General features: G+C 60.1%; 1 protein-coding gene across 1 annotated transcript in view; it reads left to right on the top strand.

The window, feature by feature from the left end:
• The window catches only part of HMCN2 (hemicentin 2), a 120,850-nt gene that overhangs the window by 82,825 nt on the left and 18,415 nt on the right, over positions 1 to 19,610 (top strand). The window contains exons 55-84 of the mRNA XM_012929312.2: positions 175 to 288; positions 609 to 796; positions 1,316 to 1,412; positions 2,637 to 2,798; positions 2,934 to 3,047; positions 3,698 to 3,900; positions 4,309 to 4,390; positions 4,829 to 4,960; positions 5,749 to 5,892; positions 5,989 to 6,148; positions 6,239 to 6,363; positions 6,668 to 6,851; positions 7,848 to 7,945; positions 8,243 to 8,509; positions 8,951 to 9,141; positions 9,528 to 9,609; positions 9,695 to 9,831; positions 10,334 to 10,475; positions 10,563 to 10,707; positions 11,478 to 11,605; positions 11,997 to 12,153; positions 12,823 to 12,944; positions 14,135 to 14,299; positions 16,214 to 16,321; positions 16,525 to 16,659; positions 16,933 to 17,067; positions 17,617 to 17,807; positions 18,425 to 18,638; positions 18,960 to 19,094; positions 19,385 to 19,575. Coding sequence (XP_012784766.2) covers positions 175 to 288; positions 609 to 796; positions 1,316 to 1,412; positions 2,637 to 2,798; positions 2,934 to 3,047; positions 3,698 to 3,900; positions 4,309 to 4,390; positions 4,829 to 4,960; positions 5,749 to 5,892; positions 5,989 to 6,148; positions 6,239 to 6,363; positions 6,668 to 6,851; positions 7,848 to 7,945; positions 8,243 to 8,509; positions 8,951 to 9,141; positions 9,528 to 9,609; positions 9,695 to 9,831; positions 10,334 to 10,475; positions 10,563 to 10,707; positions 11,478 to 11,605; positions 11,997 to 12,153; positions 12,823 to 12,944; positions 14,135 to 14,299; positions 16,214 to 16,321; positions 16,525 to 16,659; positions 16,933 to 17,067; positions 17,617 to 17,807; positions 18,425 to 18,638; positions 18,960 to 19,094; positions 19,385 to 19,575 — 4,448 coding nt within the window. The remainder of the gene's footprint in view (positions 1 to 174; positions 289 to 608; positions 797 to 1,315; positions 1,413 to 2,636; positions 2,799 to 2,933; positions 3,048 to 3,697; positions 3,901 to 4,308; positions 4,391 to 4,828; positions 4,961 to 5,748; positions 5,893 to 5,988; positions 6,149 to 6,238; positions 6,364 to 6,667; positions 6,852 to 7,847; positions 7,946 to 8,242; positions 8,510 to 8,950; positions 9,142 to 9,527; positions 9,610 to 9,694; positions 9,832 to 10,333; positions 10,476 to 10,562; positions 10,708 to 11,477; positions 11,606 to 11,996; positions 12,154 to 12,822; positions 12,945 to 14,134; positions 14,300 to 16,213; positions 16,322 to 16,524; positions 16,660 to 16,932; positions 17,068 to 17,616; positions 17,808 to 18,424; positions 18,639 to 18,959; positions 19,095 to 19,384; positions 19,576 to 19,610) is intronic.

Here is a 19,610-nt window from a genome sequence, read left to right as displayed (position 1 = left end):
GCCACAGCACACAACTCCCAGAGATGTCACGGGATAAGACTGTGCCCAAGCTCAGGCGTCTGCATCTCACAGACAAGGCTGGGGCAGTGATGCGTCTCAGGTCCCAAGCAAAGGAAGGGCACTTTGCATGCCCCTGGGGGAGGGGGCTCAGGCCTCTACCCCATGTCCCCGCAGGAGGCCGGGTGCTACAGATCCCCCTGGTACGGGCAGAGGACGCTGGGAGATACTCATGCCAGGCCACCAACGAGGTGGGCGAGGCTTGGCTGCACTACGAGTTGCTGGTGCTGAGTGAGTAATGGGGCTGGGCTCAGGGCCTCCCTCCACAGGGGAACAAGGTCACGTGGGTCAGGTTCTGGCTGTTCTTGGAGGTTGATGAGAGGCATGGGGCACGGGCACTGAAGCCAGGGTCCAGTTCCAGGTGAGCCACTCCCTCACTGCGTTTCCTTAAGCAGGCCACAGCCTTCTCTGTGCCTCAGCTTCCCTAGCTGGGTCAGGGCCTGAGAGCAGATGGGGCATAGGGGTACCCAGCCAGCCTCTGGTACCAGGTGCCTCTCCTGCCTTCATGCCCAACCTGTACCACCTCTCCTCACCCCCCTCTCCTTACCCAGCACCACCTGTGATCCTGGGGGACACAGAGGAGCTGGTGGAGGAGGTGACCATCAATGCCAGTAGTACCATCAGCCTGCGGTGCCCGGCCCTGGGCAACCCCACGCCCACCATCTCATGGCTGCAAAATGGGCTGCCCTTCTTGCCCAACCTGCGGCTGCAGGTCCTGGAAGATGGGCAGGTCTTGCAGGTCAGTGTGAGCCAAAGGCAGAAGCTGTTGCTACCCAACCAGCTTGCCCAGCACCCAGGGAGCAGGCATGGCCTGTGCCAAGCAGGGCTGTCAGCCTGATCCTGGCTCAGAGTTCCTGAGAGTTGATGGAGCCTGGCAAGTCATCCTGTAGAAGGAGTCACATGGTACCTAAACGTTCAGGTTACCCCTGGGGCCCAGCTGGGCATGATGGCCTACCCAGGAGTATCCCTGACACCCAGAGCAGCACCTGCCCTGCTTGCACACACCTGCCCATGGCAGCACACTTGGTGGCATCCTCAGGCAGCTACTGCCTACACCAGAGCTGTGTGGGACCCTGGGAGTTGGGGGATTCTGTCATTATGCCCCCTTCTCACAATATCACATACAGCCCTCTACAGTCACCATGAGCCACCCAGTCCTGCATGGCTGGCACGGGGTGGGAGGGGGACCTTTATGTGTGGATGGTGGGCGCCCAGAGGCAGCAGGGCCTCTGCCAGCACCAGCGCCCTGCACCTGCAGGTTTCCACAGCCGAGGCAGCTGACGCTGCCAGCTACATGTGTGTGGCTGAGAACCAAGCCGGCTCTGCAGAGAAGCTGTTTACTCTCAGGGTCCAAGGTGAGCGGCACCTTGCGGCAGCCTCTACACTTCTCTGTGCTTCTGGGACCCTGGGCTGTAGGCCCCACACATTCAGGATCCCAGCTTGGTACCAGCCACACTCCCAACAGAGAGCATTTAGGGGTGTCCTGGTAATCACAGGACTGGCCTTGGGTGGTTTTCTTTTCAACTTTGGAGGCAGCCAGGCTTCACAGCACCATTATTGTGCGCTAGCTGTGTGCCTGGCACAGACCATGGGCTTTCACTGGACCAACTCCTTCAAGCAGAGCCTGGAGCTGGGCCTGACTTCCTAGCCTGGCAAGCACTCAGGGCTCACCCTGGGAAAGGTGCTGCCCGTGGGATCAGCATCCATGTGGTCAGTGGCCTTAAGGAAGCAGCATAGGTTGGCCCAAATCCTTGGACCCCTGCACCAACATGAAAGACGAGAAGCTCCTACTGGCTCCTGGCTTCAGACAAGCCCAGCTCTGGCCATTGCAGCGATCTGGGGAGTGAACCAGCAGATGAACGAGACTCTCATTCTCGCTCTGTGTTCCTCTCCCAACCCTCTCCCCGCTCGTCTTCATCTCTCTGTAACTCTATCTTTCAAATTAATAAATTGATCTGTAAAGAAGAAGTCAGAATTAGAGAGATCTTCATTTGTTGGTTCACCATGGCTGTGATTATCAGGTTTGGGCCAGGTTGAAGCCAGGAGTCTGGAACTCCATCTGAGTCTCCCACATGGGTGCAGGGCCCAAGTATTTGGGCCATCTGCTGCTGCTTTCCCCCAGGGACATTAGCAGGGAGCTGGATCAGAAGTGGACCAGACGGGACTTGAACCAGCACCCATATAGGAGGCTGGCGGAGGCTTAACCCTATGCACCACACCAGCCTTAAGTCTGAAATCTTAATCTCTCTGCCACACCATGTGGGGAGAGCTCTGACCTTGAGGAACAAAGGTTAATGTGGCACGCCCAAGGTTGGGGACCAAACCTGAATCCCTGTTTGTGCTGTGTTGTCTCCGTCTCCCTCTCTGGTCTCTGGGTGGGGTTACCTACAGGTCCCTGGAGGTGAAGCACCAGCAGTGGGAGCCCTGGGAGGTGGAGCCCTGGGAGGTGGAGCACCGGGAGGTGGAGCCCTGGGAGGTGGAGCACCAGGAGGTGGAGCACCAGGAATGGGAGCTGCTCTCGGTTCTTTGCTGTGTGCGCACTCTCTCATGTCTTTCTCTGTCCTGGCTGCCATGGACAGTCCCGCCACGGATCATGGGCTGGAGCTCGGAACAGATCACTGCCATCCTTAACAGCAGCGTCTCCCTGCGCTGCGAGGCCCATGCTCAGCCCAGCCCTGAAGTCACATGGTACAGGGATGGCCAGCCCCTCATCCCTAATGAGGAGCTCTTCCTCCTGCCTGGTGAGTAAGCTGAGGCCACACGGGGAGATGGTTGTCCCCTCCCCACCCCTTTTAAGCCTGGGCCAGGGCTGGGAGGCAGGGGAGTGACCTGAGGGGCCGAGGCCGAACTGCTGATGCAAGCTGGGTTCCCTGCAGGCACCCACAACCTTCAGCTGGCACGGGCACAGCTGTCGGATTCCGGGACCTATGTGTGTGAAGCCCTCAACGCTGCCGGCAGGGACCAGAGGCGGGTGCAGCTTAGCGTGCTGGGTATGGCTCCTTGGTTACTGCCTGCTCTGTCCCCTGCCCTCCCAGTTGGGCAACCCAGCACCAGGGGAGGGTGGGACATCCTGTGCATAGCTCTGCGGGCCAGCAGGTAGAGGAAGCGGGCAGGGGAAGGAATCCCAAGGGCCTGGCCTGGGAAGGACTTTTCTTAAGCCTACATGAGCAGGGGCATCATAGCCAATGGTCCTGGGAAGCCTGTTGGGGAAAAACTGGTCAAGGTGTCCTGGGTTGGAACTTGCTGGAAGGTTCCTTCGAGCCTTGCCACTGGTGTGCTCAGCTGCTGTGCGCCAGTGCTTGTACTGTATCCCCAGGCCTCAGGCCTCTTGGTGGGGCTGAGAGCGCCTCTCCGTAGGTTGGGTGGGGCACCCAGGGCTGAGGGCTCCTAACCCAGCAGGGGCCACCACCCCCTAAGGGAAGACCCAGGCCAGGGGCTGAGGTCCAGAGAGGGCAGGAGGCTGACCCTGGCACCCAGCAGAGGCTGGGTGCTAGCCTTGGTCCTCTCCTCCAGCTCTCCTATCCCTGCTCCTGGGATCAGAGCTGATGTGTGATTCTGGGGCCACCGATAGCTGGGCTGGAGGGGGGTCATGATGAGGTCACCATGCCTCACATGGCTGTGTCTTGTGTCTTGCCCTCAGTGCCCCCCACCTTTAGGCAGCCTTCCAGTGGTCCCCAGGAGATGGTCCCAGTGCAGGTCGGGGATAAGGCCATCCTGAGCTGTGAGACAGACTCTGTCCCCGAGCCAGTGGTGACCTGGTACAGGGATGGGCAGCCTCTGGTCATGACACAGCGGGCCCAGGCTCTGCAGGGCGGCCAGAGGCTGGAGATCCTGGACTCCCAGGTGAGGGGCCTGGGGGCATGGATGGCATGAGTGGTGGGGTGGTGTGGGTGGCATGGGTGGTGTGGGCTGTGTAGGTGGCATGGGTGGTTTGGGCTGTGTGGGTGGTATGGGCTGTGTAGGTGGCATGTGTGGTGTGGGCTATGTGGGTGGCATGGGTGGTGTGGGCAGTGAGGGTGGTGTGGGCTGTGAGGTGGCATGGGTGGTGTGGGCAGTGAGGGTGGTGTGGGCTGTGTAGGTGGCATGGGTGGTGTGGGCAGTGAGGGTGTGGACAGTGAGGGTGGTATGGGCACACAGTCAGCACCAGCATGGTATATTTGGGGAGTCACTGCTCTGGATTCTTCTTGGGCCCAGGGGCCTTTGGGGGAGCCCTAGGTGCCCCGTCCCAGCTCCATGCTCTCCCTGCTGCAGGTGTCAGACAAAGGGGTGTACAGCTGCAGGGTCAGCAACGCCGCTGGGGAGGCCATGAGGACCTTCAGCCTCACTGTCCAGGGTAAGCTGGCGGGTGAGCAGGGGCCAGCTTGGCCAGGTGACCATCCACTGCTCAGGAGCAGAAGGGAGTGGCTACAAAGAGGCAGGGGTGCCAGGAGGCAGGGGCATACGGCCTGGAGCTTACCAGGTCAGGAGTGGCAGGTACCAGTTAGGGCTCTGCCAGGGGCAAAAATATCACTGCTTGAGCTCAGCCAGCTACATGCCTCTGGCAATGGTTGAGTTCCTCCTGGCAGAACAGGAGTATTGGGATTAATTAGTGATGCCTGCCCTGATACAGGTAAGAACCATCCCTGCGTGGGACTCTGTGTTCACCGTCCAGGGGTTAGTGTGACCCATCCTGGGCTCTGCTTTGTAAACACAGCCAAGCAGCCCCACAGGAGAGTCTCCCTGGAATTAGGGGAAATCTGAGGATTCTGGGAGTCTGCCTTCTCTCCTGCAGTGCCCCCAGCATTTGAGAACCCTGAGATGGAAACGGTGAGCCAGGTGGCTGGGAGCCCGCTGGTCCTGGCCTGTGACGTGTCCGGGGTTCCCGCGCCCATTGTTACGTGGCTGAAGGACAGAATGCCCGTGGGTGAGCACACCTGTCCTCCGTCATGCTGTGAACTGACCCTGAAGGCAGACAGAGTTGCTGCCTGTGGAAATTCATAGCTAACAATCACAGGTCAGCAGCATAGTCTCCACCCGACTCTGGCGTCTTGTGGTGTCACTCACGGGCCTGTGGCACATGTACAGCGGGGGTCGTTCCCGTGGGGGCACAGGGTCTGCCTCCAATCTGCGACCGCGGGCTGCTCCTGAGAGACAGATGGGCTGTGTCTTCTGAGGGCATGGCAGAGCCCAGTTGGCTGAGCCTGGACTTGGCGTTGGCCCAGGGCTGCTCTGTGTGCTTCTGGTCACCCCTAGGCAGGCTTCACTCTCACCCCCCCACCATCCCTGGAGGAAAAGGGGCAGAGTTCCAGGTTGGGAAGCATGGGGCGCCATGTGCATCTGGGTCTCCTCGGTCGAAGCCTTGAGATGGGGTAGAGGTGGTGGGGTGAGTGGAGGGACTGGCAGGAGCTGCGCTGGGAGGGAGTCCCATGGGAAGAGGTGTCCCCAAGCAGAAGGAATTAGGGCAGTTTGATACAACAAAGCAGTGTGAGAGGCTAGGCAGAGGAAGGCAATGATGGACAGGCGGGAGCTTTGCCCCAGCCCCAGTTTCCCTGTACACAGGTACAGGGGTGAGGGAACGGACAAGAGTTAGTGAATATGGGGGATGAGAACCTAGCCCAGGAGTCCCCTGGCCTTTGTGTCCAGGGCTCTATGGTGGTGCCTGGAGGTGGTGCCCAGGCAAGTGAAGGCCTGGCCTGTCCCTCGGTTCCACAGAGAGCAGCACGGCCCAAGGCATCATCTCCCGAGGTGGACGCCTGCAGCTGAGTCGCCTGCAGCCAGCTCAGGCGGGCACCTACACGTGCGTGGCCGAGAATGCCCAGGCGGAGGCCCGCAAGGACTTTGTGGTGGCCGTACTGGGTAAGTGGGCACCCTGCACCCCAAACTCCCATCCCATGCAGCAGCCTCCCACTCCCACCCCTTGCCCCTGGGGCCTCACTACGGCCCCTGTGATAGTGGCCCCCCAGATCCGGAGCTCGGGCAGCGCACAGGAGCACAACGTCCTGGAGGACCAGGAGGTACAGCTGGACTGTGAGGCTGAGGGTCAGCCACCACCCGAAGTGACCTGGCTGAAGGATGGAGGCCCGTTGGATGGAGCTGTAGGTCCTCACCTCCGGTAAGGCCCCACCTGTGTCCCCTGCCCCCATCCAGGCAGCAGGGCCTCCTGACGCTCCCACACCTGCCCACGGCCCTCCTCTCTCTCCAGCTTCTACTTGGATGGCAGCTCACTGGTGTTGAAGGGCCTCAGAGCTGGGGATGCAGGTGCCTACACCTGCGTGGCTCGCAACCCTGCTGGGGAAGACTCCAGGCTGCACACGGTCAATGTGCTGGGTGAGGAGCCAAAGGCAGGGGCTGCTTTCCAAGGACTTGAGCTCCGGTCCCATGATGCCCAGACTGTGTCCTAGGCCACAGTCTGACAGTTCAGGGGCTTCCCACCTTGTTCTCAAATCAGAGGCACAACTGTCCCAACCTTCTGGGGGGAGAAGGCGAGACTCCGAGGGCCCCCACCATGGTGACTGTAGGGGCACATGTTGAGGTCTTGACAGCAACCTGTAAAACCACCCTGCGGGGGAACCCACCTGTCCCTCCAGCATCCTCCACCCCAACTGTCTCCTTTCTCTTTGTGCATCCCTAGTTCCTCCAACCATCGAGCCAGCAGCCAACAGCAGGGACAGCCTGGTGAGCAGGCCTGGGGAGCAGGTGACCATGGCCTGTCTGGTGCGGGGCTCCCCGCCCATCCATGTGAGCTGGCTCAAGGATGGCCTGCCCCTTGCTCTGTCCCAGCGCACCCGTCTGCACAGCTCTGGGCGCAGCCTCAGGTAGGGAAGGGCTCCTGGCCCCCAAACCTGTGAATCCAGGCCTCAGACAATTCTCTAGATAACCGGGGTTTAAAAACACTTCTGAGAGGATTCTAGAATACAAACGTCATTCACGAATGGACGTTTGGGAAACTGCTACAGACGTGGGAGTGCCAACATGTGCTCAAGACTGTACCTTACAGTTCTTCGGGGTTGTAACTTGGATTTTCCAAGGATCCTTCGGGCTTCCGTGTGGACAGCAGGCTGGGGACCAAGGGTAGGACTGGGAGAGCAGTTAGGGGCTGTTGTGACATTCGGGGAGGCTGATGTGGCTTGGAACCGAGCTCTAGTAATGGAAGGTCAGATGTTGGAGATATTTGGCACAGGGAGCTGAGCCACCACCTGCAATGCCCAGCATCCCAAATCAGAGCCTGTTCGAGTCCCAGCTGCTCCACTTGTGATCCTGCTCCCTGCTGATTGTGCCCAGGCAGGTAGCAGAAGATGGCTCAAGTGCTCCCTGCCACCCATGTGGGGGACCTAGGCAGCGTTCTGGGGCTTCTGGCTTCAACCTGGCCCAGACCTGGCAGTTGGAGAGTGGGCCATAAAATGGATGATCTCTTGTCTGTCCCTCTCTGAGAGGACAGCAGAGATGCCAGGGGCGAGGCCCAGGCCTGAGCTGTCACTAGGGAGGTTGGTGAGAACAGTGGTCAGGGCAGAAGGGGGCATGGTGACCCTAAGTGGCACCGATGCCCACGGAGGTGATAGAGGCATCATCCATAGGAAGCCGTTGTCCCGGGAATTTCTGGAACTTGCAGGACAGCAGGTCTCGCTGGGGAGGAGGGTAGCCAGAGAAGGCAGTCGGGCCCAGGGGAGGGGCAGTCTAGGGCTGTATCCTGAAACGCTGGGAACTAGGAGTGGAGGTAGGCAGAGGACTCTGCATCAGAAAGGGAGGCATGTGACCAGTCGACCACCTCTGCCCACCCCCTCTCTCTCTACTTCCCTTTCTGGGGAGCTCAGGATTTCCCAGGTGCAGCTGGCAGATTCCGGGCTCTTCACCTGTGTGGCCTCAAGCCCAGCTGGGGTGGCCAATAAGAACTTCACCTTGCAGGTGCAAGGTAGGGAGCAGGGGCTGGGCTAAGCGGGTCCTTCCACCTTGCTGCCTGGGGTACAACACTGGACAGCATGGCTGCGCTGCCAGCTCTCAGAGAGGTTGCTCTGGGAAAACGGAGGTGGCAGGTGCAGCCTCTTGTCTTGGAGACTCTGGTGGGCTTCCTGGAGGGGGTGAGAGCGATGTTGAATACTGAGGACTAGAAGGCATTGTGCAAGAGATGTGCCATGTGGCCAATGAGAGCAGCTTGTACAGGGGTCCTGGCAAGGGGAGCTGGCTCTGCCTATCCCTGTGTCCTCCACAGAGCCCCCCATCCTGGAGCCCGCAGAATTCCAGAAGGATGTGGTGGTGGTCCGTGGCTCCACTGTGGTCCTCCCGTGCGAGGCCCGTGGCAGCCCCCAGCCCTTTGTCTCATGGGTGAAGGATGGAGAACCCTGGTTGTCCCAGAGCCTCGAGCAGGGGCCAGGGCTGCAGCTGGAGGCTGTGGGAGCTGGAGACTCGGGGACCTACTCCTGCGTGGCTGTGAGCGAGGCGGGCGAGACCCGGCGGCATTTCCAGCTGACTGTGCTGGGTGGGTCTTCTGGCCTTGATGGGGATGGGGAAGGTGGTTGAGGGGGAGCGGGGTGGGTCCTCACAGAGGCTTCTGGGAGTGGATCTTCAAGGCTAGCCTGCAAGGGTAGGTGGCCGGGTGCTTGATGTCCCCTGGGGGTATGCTTGTCTATGAGACCAAGGGCAAAAGCCACAGAAATTGGGGACCCTAACTCCAAGATTCAACACAAAATCCTGCACATGTGATGTTGCCTTGGAAAAAGAGAGTTCCTCCTCACATTGTGTCCCCATGGTGTGGAAAGACAGATGGCCACCCCATGGAGATGGGCCATGGTCCTGATGCCTCAGGGCCTTCCACTCGCATCTGCTCTAGCTCTTACTGTCAGAAACTGCTTGGGGAGTTGGGGTGAGGCCCGAGGCGCAGCACTGCGGCCCCCCGGTGACCAGGTGCTGTGACTGGCAGATCCCCCCCACATCGAGGACTCGGGCCAGCCTACAGAGCTGTTGCTGACCCCCGGCACCCCCTTGGAGCTCCTGTGTGAGGCCCGGGGCACGCCGCCACCCAACATCACTTGGCATAAGGATGGGCGCACCATAAATGGGGTGGAGAACAGCAGCCGAGCCCCGCGCATGCTCCATGTGCAGGCTGTGCAGGTACTGTGCTGGGTCATGCAGGGGGCGGTGGAGGGGAGGGAAAACTGTGCTTCCCCAGGGACGCCTGGCAGGGCTCCTCCTAGTATGTGATATGAAGATGTGTCCCCCCGGGGGCTGTGCCAAGGGTGGTGCCAAAGCTGGAGCACTCCCTTGCAGGCAGGAGGAGGGCTGGTGCAGTCATGGAGAACTTCTGGGAAGAGGCAGGCCTCACACCAGGGATGAGATGGAGGTGGAAAAATCCAGAGAGGGAACATGAACTGGCTGAGAAGGGGGACAGGTGGGAGCCAGGGTGGGACTCCTGGGTCCTTGACAGCTTAGAAGCGAAGCAGAGTGGGAGGCAGGCAGACTGCGGCAGGGGGCAGCTGCTCATTCCATGCTGTCCTCAGCTGGACGATGCTGGGCTGTACAGCTGCCTGGCCAAGAACCCTGCAGGTGAAGTTGAGAAGAACTTCCGGGTCAGAGTTCAAGGTAGGGGGCCTGGGGGTGGCAGGGGTGGGAGGCAGGATGACCTGTGGGCATGGGTCCATTGTTCCTGATTCTCTCTGGCTTCTAGGTCCCCCGAATATCGTGGGGCCTCAGGGCCCCCACTCTGTGGTGGGCCTGGCCCCGGGGCAGCTCGTCCTAGAGTGCTCGGTGGAGACGGAGCCAGTGCCCGAGATCGAGTGGCACCGGGACGGTGTCTTGCTGCAGGTGAGCACCAGGCCGGGAAGCCAGGGGCACGGGCTTCTGTGCCTCACGGCCTTGGTCCCTGACCCGACCATGTCGGAGGTCCCAGTGCTACCCTGAGCAGCTCTAGGCGTAATCGCTCTTGGGCTCCCCGCCCACCGGTTACGATCCTGGCCCCCATTCAGTGGATGGAGACACTGAGGCAGGCTGGGAGTTACACCCAGGGCTGCTAATACACACCCAGGTAGCCTTCTCATGGCACTTCTGCGCTGTGCGCCCTGGTGTGTATCCTGGGGCCAGTCATTCGGGTTTCTGGACTCACCCCTCCAGTGGGGCCAGTTTGCAGCGGTGGACTCCCAGTACTTAGGGATCGGAAGTTATCTTCCCCGAGGGGACCCCGTTTCCTCAACTGGAGAGTCAGGGCCTGGAGTGGGGCAGAGGCCGCCGTTGGCATCCCCACCTCAGTCCTATTTGGCGGGTGCTGCTGCTAAGTGGCTGTCTCCCACCCTGGGTGGGGGCCCTGCAGGCGGACGCCCACACCCAGTTCCCTGAGCAGGGCAGGTTCCTCCAGCTGCTGGCTCTGACCATGGCCGATGGCGGCAACTACAGCTGCACAGCCCGCAACGCAGCGGGCAGCACCAGCGTGGCGTTCCACGTGGACATCCACAGTGAGTATAGCCTGCCCCGCCCTGCCCGGCCTGTGCTCCCTGGGAGTGACAGGCACCCATCCCTGCTCTCTCTATACCCCTCCCCAGCGGCACCTATCATCGAGCCGGGATCACCCACTGTGAACAGCTCAGTAAACCAGACAGTCCTGCTGCCGTGCAGGGTCGACGGCGCGCCCCCACCCCTCGTGGCTTGGCGGAAGGACGGGACCCCACTGGACCCTGGGAATACCAGGTGGGGCCTGGAAAGGGCAGGGTCTTTGTGGGCCATGAACAAATGTGGGCAAGTGGAGCAAACAAAGTGAGAGGCAGGCACCTCTCCGAAACTGGGCCTGGCAAGCCTATAGAAGCCAGAGTTGACTCTGTGTGTCTCGATTTGTCTCAGTGTGGGGGCTCTCCCCTCCCACCGCCTCAACCCACACCCTGACCCACGCATGCAGCCCAGGTCGATGACTCAGAGCTCTCTGTGAACCCCAACATTTCTAGACAGAGGATGTGGTTGGCTGAGTCCAAGGGCTGTGTGCATCCTGTCCAGTGAAACGTGGCTGAGATGACTGCTTGGGAAGGAGCACTTTCGGGATGCTGTGGCCTGCTGACTCCTGGGAGAGGCTGGGGCCAGCAGGGGGCCTGGAGAAACTAGCCACTCTGCCTCTGCATTTTTCTGATGCTGACTTTGGGGGTGCTGTGACCTGTGACCCTTAACCTCAACAAACACGTGCAAGGGGTGGGAACTGTCTTGCCTGCAGGCTGTTTAAGACCATTTGAAATTTTTGGACTGGCCCTGCCAAGGCCATTGCAAGAGGGACTTGAAATTCAGCAAATTGCAACAGCAGGATACATTTTCAGATTCTGTGGTGGGGCCTGTGAATGGTGTGGCTAGGATCCGGGTGGGCGAAGTGGGGGACAGGCAGAAGAAAGAGTCTCCCCCACCCTCCGTCTGTCTGGGAAAGCTGGTGTACGGGGAGGGGCCTGCAGTCCCCATGGACCCCGCTCTGTCCCTTGCAGATTGGAGCTGCTGCCCGGGGGTTCCCTGCGGATCCAGCCAGTCCTTGCCCAGGATGCTGGCCATTATGTCTGCCTGGCATCCAACTCTGCTGGCTCCGATCGGCAGGGCCGCCACCTCCGGGTCTTTGGTAGGTGAGGCGGGGAGGACTCGCTCCTGCTGGGGGGCCGACCCAGCCGCTCCTGCACCCCAGATGCCACACGTTTGTTTCTGTGCACCACCACACACCCTGATGGCAACGCTGGTCGCTGAGTGTGAAGTGTGTGCCACGGGGAAAGGAAGGGTGGGAGGTGGCTCTAAATCCCCGGAGTACACTGGGGGCCAATGGGGTGTGGAGCCCTGGCGTCATCCTGGTGGATGTCCCTCCTCGGGGCCTCTCCTGGCCTGCCCTTGTTGTCTCACAGTGGGTAGCAAGCGGTTGGAGTGTCCCCACACCTGGGCTCTGCCTCTGGGCACAGCCTGAGAATCCACAGCCCTGCCCCCATCTTGTACCTGTCCCGTGACAACTGCCCTCTCCCTAGAACCCCCAGCCATCAGCCCCAGCCCCTCCAACGTGACCCTGACTGCCCACGTCCCAGCCTCGCTGCCCTGTGAAGCTAGTGGCTCCCCCAAGCCCCTGGCAGTCTGGTGGAAGGACGGACAGAAGCTGGACTTGCGCCCACAGCTGGGCACCTATCGGTAACACACTGACCCTTTCTGGGGCTTCCTGAGACACATGGGGTGGGGAAGGGGGGTGCCATCCTCCAAGCTAGGGGGCCGGGTCAGGAACAGGCAGGGTCCAGAGCTTGTGTCTTGGCCTTGGGAGGTTCTGGAAGCTTTGGCCTGAGAGTCAGGGATGCCAGGCAGCAGATACATAGCCCAACAGGCAATCAGGTGACTTTCATGTCCGTTATAGTCGCTGTTGAAAAGCAGCTCTGAGCCTGGGCATGTGACCACTTGCTGAACTCAATCTCCCCACTTCTCAACGGCAGCTGGTGTTAAATGAGCGTGGGGGCCATAGTGACTCTGAGTCACCAATGCCTTGCCCAGCGTTGCTGTGTGGGGTGCTGTGATGCCACAGGGGCCCCATCCACCTGTGCTTTCTAAGGGTGGCTGTTACCACAGAGGTTCTCCTGGGTGTTGGCTATGCAGACATGCACAAGGAGGGAAATAAAATATACCCTTCAACAGTTGCACCTCTACTAAAGGAAACTTCTAGAAGAAACACTAGAGTCAGAACTGGGGACTCCAACATATGAAGGGGCAAGGGTGATGAGACTGCCCTGTCCAGCCTGCCCTGTGCAGGAGGTCGCTGGCTGGCTACCTTGTCTCATGGCCAGCCCCTCAGCCACTTCCTGCCCATCCCAGGCTCCTGCCGTCCAATGCCCTGCTTCTTGTGGCCCCTGGCCTCCAGGATTCAGCTCAATTTGAATGTGTGGTGAGCAACGAACTGGGTGAGGCCCGCCAGCTCTACCAAGTGACTGTTCATGGTGAGTCGGGGTGGGAGGCAGCACCTGTCCTCTCTTTGCATGCAGGGACTTGCCTGGTTTCCTGCCAGTTGTCCTGTGCTGCCCCCAGATACCTCCTCCAGGAAGCCCTCTTGGATCCTGCCCCTCTCCACTAACTCCAGTCCCAGTACAGTTGCTGGCATACGAGAACTGTCAGGAGAAGCCCTTCCCTGAAGTCTAGCATGTTATAAACCCAAACCTGACCTAATCATCTCCTGGCCCAAATCCCTGCCTCTGGAGTGGGATTTAGCCTGGCTGTTAGGATACCAGCTTCCCACCTCAAGGTGCCTGGGTTCAAAGCCCACTTCTGGCTCCTACTTTGTGCCATAATCACTTGTCAAAAAGTAGTCTGTGGCGTCACAGGTGTTTGCAAAGAGGCAGGCACTGAGCCTGATGGCTAAGATACCCACACACCACAGCAGAGCTCCTGGGGCTGGTGCCCGGCTCTGGCTCCTCACTCTAGCTTCCATGCAGACCCTGGAAGGCAGCAATGATGCTTTAGGTGGTCAGCATCCCCCCCATCACGTGGGAGACCCAGGATGAGTGCCTGGCTCCTGGCTTTGGCCCATTCCCGCCCAGCTACTGCAGGCAGTGAAACAGCAGCTGGGTGTCTGTCCCCATCTGTCACTCAAGGGAAAATACAAAGAAAGAAAAATTAGTACTATGAAAAAAGGCGTGATTTCAAGAGCTTTGTGTGTATCTTGTAATTCCATCTCTCCGTGAACTTTTTTTTAGAGACTTTTTTTTTTCTTTATTTGAAAGGCAGAGTGAGATGGAGAGAGAGACCAAAGCTACGGGCTTTTTCTTGGTCTCTCCCGTGTGGGAGGCCCAAGGGTTTGGGCCGTCCTCTGCTACTTCCCCACGCATTAGCAGAGAGCTGGTTCACAAGTGGAGCAGCTGGGAATTGAACCAGTGTCCCTGTGGGATGCTGTAGGCTGTGCCCCAACACCAGCCCCTCTCTGTGCACTTTTTAAAGCACTGTCATCTCCCTAAGCCCCACACACTTGCTGAGGGAGCAAAGGGGATGGCCCAAGCCTGTTATTCCTGTCCTGCCTCCAGCCTCGCTCCCCACAACACCCTACGTCCTAGCCTCTGCTTATAGCTCCCAGCCCACCCCCAAGCAGAGTCCCCCGTGCCCCTTAGCAAGCCTTGGGCCTTGTCTTGGGTTGCAGCACCCCCCACCATTGCGGATGACCAGACAGACTTCACCGTGACCAGGATGGCTCCCGTAGTGCTCACATGCCATGCCACAGGTGTGCCAGCCCCAGCTGTGTCGTGGAGCAAGGCAGGCGCCCAGCTGGGGGTGCGGGGCAGTGGCTATCGCGTCTTGCCGTCAGGTAAGTACTGGGCAGGGTGGGGAGGGTGGAGACGGAGATTCAGAGAATAAGCTGAGAGCCCGCAGGTGGAACGGGGGAGGGTGGGGGGGGGGTGCGAGTCTTGGCCTGGCTCTGTTTCTGCTCACTGTGTGGCCTGGGGGTACTTCCTTTCCCTCTCTGGGCCTCCATGGCCTCCAGGCACTGGGGCTGAGCCTGGACATGGTTCCTGGATGCCCGCTGGCAGCTTGGTGCTGTTTCAAGGCAAAATAAAGAGAATGACAGTGAGCCAAGAGGTTCCTCATTGCTCTTGCCGTGCAACGTGAAAGGCAGTGGTGGATGGCGGCTTTCTTGGCTGGCCAGAGGAGGAAGGCAGAGACAACCGAGCAGTCTCCGCACCTGCTTGTTAGCTCATTAGTGAAACGCTGCAGCCAGACCTAGCGCTTCCTTTCTCACTTAGGGGACGGGCGGTCGGCGTTTGGTACATTGGGGAAAGCCACTGCCTGTAATCCTGGCATCCCACATGGGCGCTGGTTTGTGCCCTGGCTGCTCCAGTTGTAATCTAGGTCCTCACTGATGGCCTAGGAAAAACAGCAGAAGGTGGTCCTCGTGCTTGGGCCCCTGTGCTCACATGGGAGACCTGCAGGGAGCTCCTGGCTTCAGCCTGGCCCAGCCTTGGCCATTGTGGCCATTTAGGGAGTAAATCAATAGATAGAAGATCTCTCTCCCCCACCCTGGATTTTGTCTCTTCCTAACTCTGACTTGAAATAACTAAATCTTAAAGAAAGAGAGAAAGGGCCCGGTGGCGTGGCCTAGCGGCTGAAGTCCTCGCCTTGAATGCCCCGGGATCCCATATGGGCGCCGGTTCTAATCCCGGCAGCTCCACTTCCCATCCAGCTCCCTGCTTGTGGCCTGGGAAAGCAGTTGAGGATGGCCCAATGCACTGGGACCCTGCACCCACGTGGGAAACCTGGAAGAGGTTTCTGGTTCCTGGCATCGGATCGGTGCGTACCGGCCCGTTGCGGCTCACTTGGGGAGTGAATCATCGGACGGAAGATCTTCCTCTCTGTCTCTCCTCCTCTCTCTGTATATCTGACTTTGTAATAAAATGAATAAATCTTAAAAAAAAAAAAAAGAAAGAGAGAGAGAGAACCAGAAATATAGCTCCTGTCTACTGATTCACTCCCCAAATACCCACCATGGCTGGGGGAGGGCTGAGCCAAACCCAGGGGCCAGGAACTCCATTAGAGTTCTCCACGTGGGTGGCAGGGACCCGATGACTTGTGCCATCAGCACTGCCTCCCAGGGTCCACATGAACAGGAAGCTGGAACCAGGAGCTGAGGTGGGCATTAAAACCCAGACTCTCTGACGTGGGCTTCTTCACTGTTGGACCAAACGCCCACTCATGCGGCTTTCCAACCTTCTGAAGCCATGAACCACTCCCTTCTGACCTGTGGCTATAGAAACCCTCTCTTCACACCCCCCCCCCCCACACATACACAGTCAGCCACAGCTCTGGGCTGAGGCTGGGGCTGTGGGGAATCTTCGGCCCCATTCTGCCCACCCAGGTGGTCCCCAGAGGTCCAGGAAGACTGGCTGAAATGCAGCCTGCAGTCTGGGGAGACTAAAGTGGCACTTGTTGGGCTCCCAAGGCTAAGACGTTACCCAGGAGGCAGTAACTCCGGGGGAGGTGTGCTCCCTGTAGGAGGTAAACCCTTGTGCGGCACATGGGGAGAACAGGATGTGGCACTGAGCCAGGGCTTCCTGGCAGGGTGGAGCTTTGCACACACGAGGGTGCTGACACTAAGTTCCCTTGTCTGACACCAACTCTGTGCCATTTGCACTAGACTGGGAGGTGGGCCAGAGATGCCAGGGCAGGGGCGAATCAGAGCCCAGCTGCCTCCATTACCATTACCAGAAACCCCTTACCCATTCAGGTGCCCTGGAGATTGGGCATGCCCTCCCCGTCCACTCTGGCCGCTACACCTGCACAGCCCGCAACTCCGCTGGTGTGGCCCATAAGCACGTGGTCCTCACTGTGCAAGGTAAGGGGCCTTAGCCCAGAGCCTAGGTGGCCCTTGGGGTGCAGACAAAGCTGGAAGAAGGCAGGGCGGGGCAGCTCCAACTGAGGTTTCTCTTCCATCCCCATAGAGACTGCTGGGTGGTTGAGACTGGTGTTAATGGTGTTCCTCAGGGCTCTCTGCCCTCCTACCTCCCGCCCCTCTCACATCCCACATGATGCTTTCAGAGTCCCCCGTGGTGAAGCCACTGCCCAGTATGGTTCAAGCCGTCACAGAACAGGAGGTGCAGCTGTCCTGTGAGGCCTCGGGCATCCCCCGGCCCACGGTCACCTGGCAGAAGGAAGGGCTCAACATCCCGGCGGGTAAGATGGGTGTAAAGAATGGGCAAGGCGCTCCCTGTGTGCCCCTGTCCACCCTGGGGCACTCTGCACCCCAGACGCGTCTCCACAGCAGTCCAGGGAGGGAGGGAGGCTGGGCTACAGGCCAAGCTTCTTGCCGGCTCTGTCACTCGGCCACTGGGACCCTGCCTGTCATTTGGCACCTGGCCCACAGAGCAGCACCAGCTCCCACCCCCTCTGCCTTAGGGGTCCCCCCACCCCAGCCAGCACCCCCTCATTTACTCTTGCCACACCCAGGAACAAGGACCCAGGTCCTCCCCGGTGGCCAGCTGCGAATTCTCCGTGCCAGCCCGGAGGACACAGGCAACTACCTCTGCATTGCGCAGAACAGTGTGGGAAGCTCTGTGGGCAAGATGCGACTGGTGGTACAAGGTGGGCCCGGGGAGGAGCAGGGAACCTGGTGACCAAGGGGCTGCAGGACTCCTGTGAGCTGCACCCCTTTTCTGCCAAGCTCTGAGACCAGGCAGGACACATGCCTGTTCCTGCCCCAGCCCAGATGATTCCAGAAGGAATGTGGACCTTCCCGGCCACACCTGCTACTGCCTTGGCCCAGTGGCCTACTGGATGGGCATCTTGCAGGCAGCTGGAGGGGGAGCCTGGGAACTGTGGGGTCTGCTTCCTTGCCCAGCTGGTTCCTCTGCCCTGTATGCCCTGGAGCTGCCAGGCCAACCCAACATCAAGCCCACCAGTCTGTGAGCCTCCCTCTACCCCCAGCCTACCCCCCCCCCCCCGTGGATTCTGTGTCCAGGTGGAGCCCAAGAGGGCCTCTGTCTTGGGCTCGCAGTCATTGTGCAGGTACACAGGTGCAGCGGGTCACGGAGTCCCCAGTGACTGTGGGCAAGGAGAGTTAGGGGTAGAGTCAAGGGGCCATGCCAAGGTCAACGGCCCAGCCAGTTCCCAAGCGGGCCCCTTCTGCTGCAGTTCCTCCTGTGATCGAAGCTGGCCTTTCCGACCTGTCCACCATCGAAGGCTCCCACGTCCTGCTGCCCTGCACAGCTAGGGGCAGCCCCCAGCCGGACATCAGCTGGGAAAAGGATGGCCAGCCTGTGTCTGGAGCCCAGGGCAAGTTCATCCTCCAGCCTTCAGGAGAGTTGCTGGTCAGGAACTTGGAGGTGAGGCCCAACCCAGGGGCAGATGGCAGGAGGACAGCAGCCACCTAGGAACTGTGACCACTTGCTGAGCCCTGGTCCCTCGCTTTGCTGAGCCCTGGTCCCTCATTGTATGGTGAATCCTGGGTAGCCTGGAAACTCCGGACCTGGGCAATAGAAGCTTTTGTCCTGCACACAGGTGGCAGAGCCAAAGTCACTGGGGTCCCTGGTGGTCCCTAGCAACGCCCTTAGACCTAAGAGACAGAGCAAGGATTTGAACTTGGGCTTCTGTGGTCATCCATTGGAGCAGGGGTCTTGTGAGGAGAGAGTGTGCCCCAAGCACATCCCTGGGTTGTTGGCAACGTTCTCTGTGATCTGAGGAACAGGTTGAGCCGGGACTGCAGGTGGGGACACCGTCCCCCCAGTTTCTGTCCTCTCAGCTCTTAGCAGAGTCTGTTACTACACAATGGCAACCACTGCCTCCCCCCAGGGTACCAGGCAGTACAGCGGTGAGCGTGCCAGCCCTGTTCCTGGGCCTCATACACCTCCCTGCCCAAGGCCTAGGGGAATCTGTCTATTGTCCACAGCCTATCACCAGGGTGGGGGCCAATGCTGAGCCCCCTGCCTTCCTCCACCCACAGGGTCAGGACGCTGGCACCTACACCTGCACCGCGGAGAATGCCGTGGGTCTGGCCCGCCAGCGTGTGCATCTCTCCATCCTGGCCCTGCCTGTCTTCACTACCCTGCCTGGGGACCGCAGCCTGCACCCCGGGGACCGGCTATGGCTTCGCTGTGCGGCCCGGGGCAGCCCCACCCCCCACATCAGCTGGACCCTGAATGACCAGCCAGTCACAGGTGTGGGCCTGCTGGGGGTGGGTAGGACGGAGACCCAGAACCCAAGGGGCCAGGGAGGGAGGGTAGAGAAAGGAACCAAGAGCGTGGGAAAACAGTGGAGAGCTGGTCAGCCTGGTCTGTAGGCCTGGGTCTGCAGAGCTGGCCCAGGCAGGGGCTGAGCCAGAGCCAGGAGGAGACCATCTGACAGGGAGGGTTGACCTGAAGGAGGGCCAAGCAGCCTGAGTCCCTGTCCAGAGCTGCTGCTGCTGTGTGTGGGACCCTCAGCACCTGCTGGGGGAGCCCTGACTCAGCTCCCTGGGAACTTCCTGATCTCTGCCGCAGAGGGCGTGTCGGAGCAGGACGGGGGCAGCACGCTGCAGCGAAGGGCCGTCACCAGAGAGGACAGCGGGACCTACGTGTGCTGGGCTGAGAACAGCGTGGGCCGTGTGCAGGCCACCAGCTTCGTCCATGTGAAGGGTAGGGCGTGTACTCACGGCACCTTGCTCCCTAGACCTGTGCAGATATCGAAGTGCCCTGTTCTAAGAAACAAGCCTCCCACCAGCAGACTAATGGCTCTCTGCCCTGGCGGGCCGCATCTCCTGGGGAGCTTTAGAGAATGCTGAGGCCCAGCCCTCCCTGCCCTGCCCCCCAAATCTGTAAGCAGCCTCTCCTGAGTGGGACTGGAGTGTCAGTACTCTTTACACTCCAGAGGACCCACCTGCAGCTGAAGGGCATCTGAACTGGAACCTTGCTGTTGTCCCTTGCAGAGGCTCCCACCCTCCTCGGCGAGGCCTTCTCCTACCTGATAGAACCTGTTGGGGGCAGCATCCGCCTGGACTGCGTGGTCCGTGGAGACCCAGTGCCCAGCATCCGCTGGACCAAAGACGGCCTCCCGCTGCGGGGCAGCCGCCTGCGGCGCCGGCTGCAGAATGGCTCGTTGGCCATCCCCAGGACCGAGGCAAGGCGGGGCCTGAGAGTGGGGAACACCAGCTT

The sequence above is a fragment of the Ochotona princeps genome, chromosome 14 (assembly GCF_030435755.1).
Source record: "Ochotona princeps isolate mOchPri1 chromosome 14, mOchPri1.hap1, whole genome shotgun sequence".
In the NCBI taxonomy this organism is placed as follows: domain Eukaryota; kingdom Metazoa; phylum Chordata; class Mammalia; order Lagomorpha; family Ochotonidae; genus Ochotona; species Ochotona princeps.
The sequence above is the reverse complement of the archived record's forward strand: the minus strand, read 5'-3'. Positions and strand labels throughout refer to the sequence as shown.